Below are 7,529 nucleotides of genomic sequence, written 5' to 3'. Positions count from 1 at the left end.
CACCCAGCCGAGCAGCGCGCTTGCTACGGAGGACGACCTCGGCGCCGGACTTGACGACTGTGTTGCTGCCGGATGCGCGCGTCGTGATGGTGTAGATGTCGGCGGCGCCAATGTCGGTCGAGTTGAAGCAGTTCGTCGAGTTGATCTCGGCGATGCGCTCGTCGCCGGGCTCGCCAAAGGTAATGTCGACGCACTGAGGACGGGGACACCTGTTAGCATGCTGTTCTAGATAGACAGGACATTTCACGAGAGCAAACCAGCTTACCGAGTACAGAGCCGCGCCGTGCATGGCGTGCTCCACAATCTGAATGGTGGCGTTGTCGCCGGCCTTGACGGTGACATTGTTGGGCATGGGCAGCTGGGGAAGGCAGACGGTGCCGGGGTAGGGGTTCTTGCTGGGTCCGAGGATCTGGAAGGGGACGCCCATGGTGTTGGACATGTTGAGGGGACCGCCGTCGGGGCCGCCGGTGCCGAAGCCCATGTTAATGTGGATGGTGGCCGTGAGATGGCCTTGGAACCAGCCGGGCTGAAAGGCGACGGCGCCCGCCGGTCGTGGGCCAGTATGTGCGGTTCTGCGTCAACGGAGTTCCGCCGCCTGGATGGCGTGTTAGTTTAGACCGGCGGTTAAGGAGGAGATCCTTGGAGATATCGAGGCTTACAAGGGAAGGTCCACTGCATGCCGTAGGGGAATGTCTCATTGGTGATGAGATTGTTCCCTCGCCAGCCTGGGTAGGAGATGACGATGTGGGCGGCGGCCGTCGCCGCGAGGACGAGGGCGGATAGAATTGAGGCGAGCATGGTGATGAGAATGTGTGGGGATTTCGATAGATGAGTCTCAACAGATGCAGCGAGTTTCGTTTAGACTTAAGTTCCGACAGGCTTTTCTTTTCGAAGACTCTTTGTTCACAAGGCTGTCAAGAGATTCGATCACCTGCAGTCAGTCGAAATGCCGAAGGTGGCTGGTTCGTCTTTGTTTGTCTTCTTGTGTAACGCGGGGGTATTGTCGTATTGGTCTTGTCGAGCTCCTTAGCAGTCAAGCACTCGGTATTAAAAGATGCTTCGTATCGTCTCGCACAGCAGGACGATTCAGTCTTCGGAGTCGCAAAATGATTCTGAGAGGAGAGACGGGAGAGGAGGGTGAGTGTGAGGCGGCCCTCCCGAGCTATTATCACTGGGTCAGACACAGCAGACCACCCGGCCCCGACGATCCAGCCGCCCGCCTAGATGCAGGCGCATGGCGTTCGACCACTTGAAGATGGGCAGCACACCTGCATGCGCCCAATGGGCTGTCACTGAAGGCTCTCTACCCCCGCCCGCGACATGTCTTGCTCTGGCCAGGCTCGTGTGCAGAGAGGGGAGTTTGAAGGCCAAGCTGGGCGCCGCGCGACCAGCAGTTGTCCTGCATGCCGCGTGCTTCCGCAAAGACTTGCCCACCCCTTGTGCGACCGACAGGAGACGAAGCCAATAGGGAGCTTCGGGGGCTGGCGAGCCGCCGCGACAGCTGTGATGGGAGTCTGTGATTTGTCCATGGGAGGAGAGTAGGGGTGCAGGCGGGTGATGAGCGGGGAGCCAATGGAGAGCTGGAGATGCGAACAGGCATTCGGTGGCCAAGACGCTGAGTGGCGGGAAGCCAACACTGAACAAGGGTCAGGGTGCTGGTAAGCGCCGACATGGAGTTGGTGTCGTGCCAAGCCCAGTGTGCTTGTGTGCTCTATGTACTGGTGCCCCTCTTTCTCCGGTCTGCCGTCGGACCTGGTATTGGACCTAGTGGGTGATGGGGGCTATTTCTGACCCTGTACATGAATGGTGGTATCTGCACATGTGGGAGCTAGGTGACCTTGATGCCGTGGCGATTGATTTCGAAGCTACGGGAGTCACAGATTGTCGGCGTTGTACTCGATTCCACGACTTGTGATGCTTCGTGTCCATGCCGAATGATGACTGCGCTGCTGACGACAACTCAACCCCGGGTTTCACAGTCGATCGAATATCTGACATGTTGTCACGCCGCCGCCTGGGTTTCGCTATACGCCATAAGCTGACTGCTGCGCTGATGGCCATCCGAGTAACACCAAGCTTGGCAATGGCTGTCGCTGCCGATTCGTTGCTTCGGCGTTGAGATACATGCCGCAACGTGCCTGGTAAGTTGTCGAATAGGTGGCTTCACAACTGCCGGAGGATGAATCCTTCGCGCGGGCCAGCCTGAGGCGTACTCTTAGATTGATTCTACCATGTATCGCTGGAACCCAAGACAAGGCTTCATGCCGACTTTCAGATGACTTGCGAATCTGCCTGCAACGTGTCTGGGGATTGTTATTGACTCTTGTTAGCGATTATTGGTGAAAGTATGCTAATTAATGCTCTGAAATGTGTTTCTTGTGAACAGCAGGAATGGATGTTGTAGTTGTGTTGGAAAGGCCGAGGGTCCCTCCAATTTCTGGTGCTCGGCTTCAGTCTGCCACACAGTGTCCATCCTTAGGGAAAGCGGTCTAGAGTTACCCCTCATTCTGCCGAATCCCCCCTCCGAAATTTGGTCAAAACCGCCATCTTTATGTCAATTGATCGCCATCAATTATGTCGGAAAGCGTTCCCGTCGAAGACCGTCCGGTCGAGCAGGAAGAATGGACGAGAGTGAAATCCAAGTCTAGATTCCGGCGCGCCCCACGAAACACTGTACCACCGGCACTCGCCAACAAAATCAAACCCGACGAACCCCACCATCAGAAATCAGTAGCCGACATCAACGCTGAATTCGAGACCTTCCGCACACGATGGCACGAATCGGATGCTCATCAACGGCTCGCTGCACTTCTTGAAGAGAAGAACAAGAATGTACATGCGCCAGTGAACAAGGCGGTATGCTTGGGTGTCGGCACGTTTGACACGGAAGATGGCGGCTGGGACGCCCGGAGGAGGACATACATCCAGTTGATTGCTTTTCTGGACATGGTTGAGCTGCTGTGTACGTGACTGACTCCACGTCAGAGGAGACTAATCTGACAGTTTCATAGCCAACGAATCAAGCGAGCCCATCCACTGTATCTTCCAGGAGCCGCGTTTCACAGCCAACGACAAGGCATTTCTCGAAAGCCTTGGCCATGAAGTTGTCGAGTCTCCTGGCGCCTTCGAGGCTGTCGACCGGCACTCTCTCCTCTTCGCCATTCACATGTATCGACCGATATATGAGGCCGCACTGTCCACATTGCCCGCAATGTTCGTTGGCACCGGTTGGGAGACGTGGGATGGCGTGGGCAACTTGAAAGAGGGCGACTTCCAGTGCATGCAGGACATGCATGCATCACACAAGCTGCTGCCTTTTCCGCAAGATGGCACGTACACGACATTTTCTAGCACGTGTATCTACTGGAGGCCTTTGACTGTTGAAAAGCCAGACGGCCGATCCTCTGACGCGTCTGACGTCGTGCCTCCAAGCGGTGTCACCGGTCACGGTGTGTCAGAGAAGGCCGAACCTGAGGATGGCAAAGATCAGGCCCAAAACACCGACGCCTCTCATGGCACAGAAGACGCTAAAGAAGCTATGAAAGATACGATCCAGAGCTAGCCGGACACCTTGACTCACAACCACTCAGCACCGGCCTCGTACACGTACAACGTGGCATTGCCCTCCTCAGGCAGGAAGTAGAGCTGCATCTTGCCATCAATTACGTCAACATCCACTGGATTCTTCGTCACCCAACACGCCGTGGTCCGTCCTCATGGTGATTGGGAACCTCCATCAGCGGCTCCAACGTCTGGGTGTCGACGATGGCGACTCCGCCGACCTCTACCCCGTCTGCCAGCTTCGCGATGCCAGAGCAGAGCATCACGGCGCGGTCTTCATACGCTTTGGCGTGGCCCAGAAATTTGCAGTCCTGATAATCGATCCAGTGTGACGGGTTGGTCACTCTGCGCTCTGGCGGTGCGAATTTTGACAGGGGTGGTGCTGATTTGTCAAGGCTCCATATGGACGCCTCACGGCCGCCCCAATTGAGAGTCGTCAGGGTACGATTCGAGGGATCATGGACAACGCCCCCTTGGTGGTCGCCTACCCGAAAGAGGGTTTCATGTTGGAGGGTGGCAGGACTCAGGCGTAGGACCGTGGCCGTGCTGTTCGGTCGGTATTCACTGAGAGTAGCCCAGATGAACTCCCCATCGTAGTCAATGCCACCCAGGTGATACTGATTTGTTAGTGTCACATGAAATCCATCGCTCTTTTCAAAAACGGAAAACGTAATCAGAGCTCTGGCCATTTGCGATTGTCGACGTACCTCTGTTGAACCTTTTTCGGTCAGCGTTGCGTCGGCGATCCGCTGGCCCTGTCCGTCAAACACGACAATGTGCCCGAACCCAGCGCCGGCTGTCCGGTCCGTGCCATCCTTCCATTGCCCATCAGGAAATTTCCGCGTCGGGACTGTGTACTCGCCAGCAGAGACGAAGTAGCGATCCGTCCCTACCTTGGCGATCCCTTCTGGTTCCCAGAGCACGCCCTCGAAGGCGATCTTGGACACGAGTCGCCAGGATGTTGAGCGCGTGAGCTTCGAGAACTGGGCCAGTATCTCGTCGGCATGGGTGAGAGGATTCGGCGGCGGCAGAGGCGATGGTGCGAATGGGGTCGATGGGCGCGTGATGGTGATATTTGGGGATGCCAAGGAGGGTCGGGCCATTGTGGACAATGGTGATATCGTGGCGCTGCCGAACAAGAAGAAGAAGAGTGCGCCCAGAAATGAAGTCATTGGACCTTGGCGAAACCTTTCTATTCGGCCGGGTTTGGGAGATGACAGCAAGTTGCCGGCTTTTGTTGCGGATGCATTGTGCCGTTTGGTGATGCGGATGGGCCGGAATGTGGTCGCACGTGAAGATCACTGGGGACGTGAGTACCGCCATTGGGGTGCACAGAGTGTCTCTTGACAGGGCTTCGATTCGGAGACAGCTACAATGAGGTTTCCAACGGATACTGTTGGTCTGATCTATCTAGTCCTGTTGACTTCGACCAAAGCCCCCCCCTTCCGCCCCAATTCATCCAAGGTTTGACAAATCTCAATTGGCATTCCAGTCGTCGGCGCCGAAGGCTTTCATCACCTCGGCAATGTTATCCGGGGCTGACCCGGCCTCCGCAGCCCCTCGCAAGTCTTTGTTCATTGTTTGAATCATGATCCTCTTATACGACGTCAGCGCAGGCGTACCATTATCAGTCACCTCCAGAACCAGATGAAGTAGCTGGCCCCGAGCTACGGGGCTTCCCCGTGGTGAACCTGTCAAAGCAGCACTGTTCCGGCGGCGGTAAGCGCACCTTGACGCGTCTCGCATCGGGGTCCAGGTTCTCGATCTCGAGATTCGAGACCTCGAAACGCACCAGCCATTGCGTGGCAGTCGGCTCCTTGTACTGCCACCATTTGAACGACAAGCTGTCGCCGTCTGGGTCATAAGAGCTACTCGCGTCGAACACGATGTCCTCGCCAGCCTCAATCTCGAGCTCTAGAGCTTCATGGCCCCACGAGTCATTGACGCAGAGAACGGGGTGGTGGTTGGCGGCCTTGAAGTCAGGATGCAAAGACCACTGGATCCGCGAGGCGAAATCATTTTGGAACGTGTCCCTCCACCGCCAGATCGTCGCCTGGTTTGAGGTGTACGTCTTGCCGTCGGCTCCCACCACTGCGTCCGTCGTGTCGCTGTAGTGTCTGCCGGACAGGCCCCTGCCGCTGAGATCTGTCAGGGCGTAGCGACCGCCCCAGGAGCCGTACTCGGGGTGTTCTCTGACGCCCAGTCCGTTTTGGATGAGATACAGGAAGGTCGGCGTGTCGCCCTCGGGGATGAAGATGTAGTCCGGGTACGTCGAGCCGAGGGGCCCAACCTGGATATTCTTCTTGATCCAAGATTTTGTCATCTTCGAGAAATCGGGCCCGCCCTGGTCAAAACCATAATATCTGTCGCCCGCGATGCCTGTCCATGCTGCGAGGCCATATTGGTTCCACGCATGGACGGAAGAGATGTAGAAGATGTCGGGAAACTCGGCGCGAATCCACGCCGAGGTGTCATCCTGGTCCGAGATTGTGTAGACCCTCAGCTTGGCTCGTAATGATGCCGCCTTGTCGGCGGGGTATTTCTCCTTGATCGTCAGGAGCACCTGTGCGAGGACGTTGGTACCACCCCATACAAGCACCCATAGTGGTCTGTCGGAGGAGGCTTCAATCCTGTCGAGAAGCAGTCGGTGGCCGTCCGTGAGTGGTTTGTCTGTCCCGACACCCTCAAAGCCGTATACCTGAAGGAGCACCCAGGTCAGTCTTTCACGCAAGAAACTGAAAAGGAAGAGGGGAGCAACATACTGGAGGGCCTGATTTGACCAAGCTGCGTAGTGTTTCTGCGGTCGGGTATGGGTGGTCGGGATGTGTATGATTATTCAGGTTGTCGACTACGCCGGCGTAACCGTCGATGATTTTGTGCATGTCTTGAGGGCAGACCTTCGTCTTCATCCATGTTGACGTCACAGCAACGATGCCCTCAGTGTCAAATTGATTGGAGTAGAGAAGGAACCGCACGAGCGACTCTGCATCGTCAGGTTCATTGGAAATGTCGGACAGCACGAAAACGCGCGGCTTGTCGAGAAACGACTGAAGGCTCGAGGTACTCATGGCACGATTTCTACCGATGGGCTTTGGGCTTCACAGGGCGTGGTGGCGCGTTGGTTCAGCTCGGCTCTCGGGTCAATGGTGTTTATGAAAGAAACATCTTCAAGATAATGCAGTCTGAGGAAGAAGAACCGAGCTGATCTATTGTCAAGGCCGACGAGAAGGGCAGTCAGAGGCTCCATCACCGGTTCGGACTTAGATAACACCCAGATGCCAACTTAAACCTGATTCGGAATTGTTAAGCGCACCGCGAAGAGCTGGAAGTCGTACTCCTTCAGTGCCAACGTGAGATTCTCCGTCGTTTCTCCAGTTCTCTTCACATGCAACCCCGAGGGGCCCCACCATCTGTACTCCAGGTCTACGGCTGGTCCTCCGCATGATGCCTGGTTTTGCTGGGTCACCACGTGGCGTTCCAGAGTCCCGAGCTGGTTCCCGATCAGGAAATGCGAAGCACGATAGCATGATGGGTTGTTAATATGCTGGCTTCGTACCATGACTCGCCGCCAGACGGTTCACTGCGAAAGATCAGGTACCCAACGTAGCGTGAGAAGCCTGCTCAAGATCTCCACTACTCCAAGCCGATTCTGGAGCATTTTACCCCAGTTCCGATTCCCCAGACCGAGCAAGGCACGCTAGAAGGACCGAGTCATTGTTTCCGAACCATGGCCGACTGGCGAGCCCTTCGCCGAGCCAGCTCACATATAAACCCATCGCCTCCACCTCACTGTGATGGTGTTTAAAATCTTGGAGTCCATCATCACCGACAGTTGTTTGCCCGACTCTATTCTTAGCCACAAAATCAAGCTTGCAGGCATCATGGAGCTCGAACACGAAGAACGACCCCGATATGGTGGTTGACGAAGAGGTGACGGAACCAGCTCGGCCCGCCTTGCCAACCAGGAC

At 56.1% G+C, this 7,529-nt stretch overlaps 5 protein-coding genes across 5 annotated transcripts in view; 2 read left to right on the top strand and 3 right to left on the bottom strand.

Moving 5' to 3' along the window:
* The window catches only part of VDBG_01875 (conserved hypothetical protein), a gene marked incomplete at both ends in the record, with an annotated part of 1,053 nt that extends 255 nt beyond the window's left edge, over positions 1-798 (bottom strand). Inside the window, 3 exons of the mRNA XM_003007641.1 lie at positions 4-193; positions 266-572; positions 674-798. Of these exons, the coding sequence (XP_003007687.1) occupies positions 4-193; positions 266-572; positions 674-798 (622 nt within the window). The remainder of the gene's footprint in view (positions 1-3; positions 194-265; positions 573-673) is intronic.
* A 1,776-nt stretch (positions 799-2,574) lies between these two features.
* Positions 2,575-3,562, top strand: VDBG_01874 (conserved hypothetical protein; the record flags this gene model as incomplete). The annotated part of the gene is made up of 2 exons (XM_003007640.1): positions 2,575-2,962; positions 3,012-3,562. The coding sequence occupies 2 exons, from the start codon at positions 2,575-2,577 to the stop codon at positions 3,560-3,562; spliced, it is 939 nt and encodes a 312-aa protein (XP_003007686.1).
* Positions 3,563-3,689: 127 nt separating this feature from the next.
* On the bottom strand, positions 3,690-4,664 carry VDBG_01873 (conserved hypothetical protein; the record flags this gene model as incomplete). Its single annotated transcript, XM_003007639.1, has 2 exons — positions 3,690-4,178; positions 4,269-4,664. The coding sequence occupies 2 exons, from the start codon at positions 4,662-4,664 to the stop codon at positions 3,690-3,692; spliced, it is 885 nt and encodes a 294-aa protein (XP_003007685.1).
* A 373-nt stretch (positions 4,665-5,037) lies between these two features.
* Positions 5,038-7,120, bottom strand: VDBG_01872 (cellulose-binding protein; the record flags this gene model as incomplete). Its single annotated transcript, XM_003007638.1, has 4 exons — positions 5,038-5,157; positions 5,291-6,259; positions 6,324-6,657; positions 6,897-7,120. 4 exons carry the CDS (start codon positions 7,118-7,120, stop codon positions 5,038-5,040), a joined length of 1,647 nt encoding a protein of 548 aa, XP_003007684.1.
* Positions 7,121-7,473: 353 nt separating this feature from the next.
* VDBG_01871 (MFS hexose transporter) overlaps positions 7,474-7,529 on the top strand; it is a gene marked incomplete at both ends in the record, with an annotated part of 1,766 nt that continues 1,710 nt past the window's right edge. Inside the window, one exon of the mRNA XM_003007637.1 lies at positions 7,474-7,491. Coding sequence (XP_003007683.1) covers positions 7,474-7,491 — 18 coding nt within the window. The remainder of the gene's footprint in view (positions 7,492-7,529) is intronic.

Source organism: Verticillium alfalfae, genomic scaffold (assembly GCF_000150825.1).
Source record: "Verticillium alfalfae VaMs.102 supercont1.2 genomic scaffold, whole genome shotgun sequence".
NCBI lineage: Eukaryota > Fungi > Ascomycota > Sordariomycetes > Glomerellales > Plectosphaerellaceae > Verticillium > Verticillium alfalfae.
The sequence above is the reverse complement of the archived record's forward strand: the minus strand, read 5'-3'. Positions and strand labels throughout refer to the sequence as shown.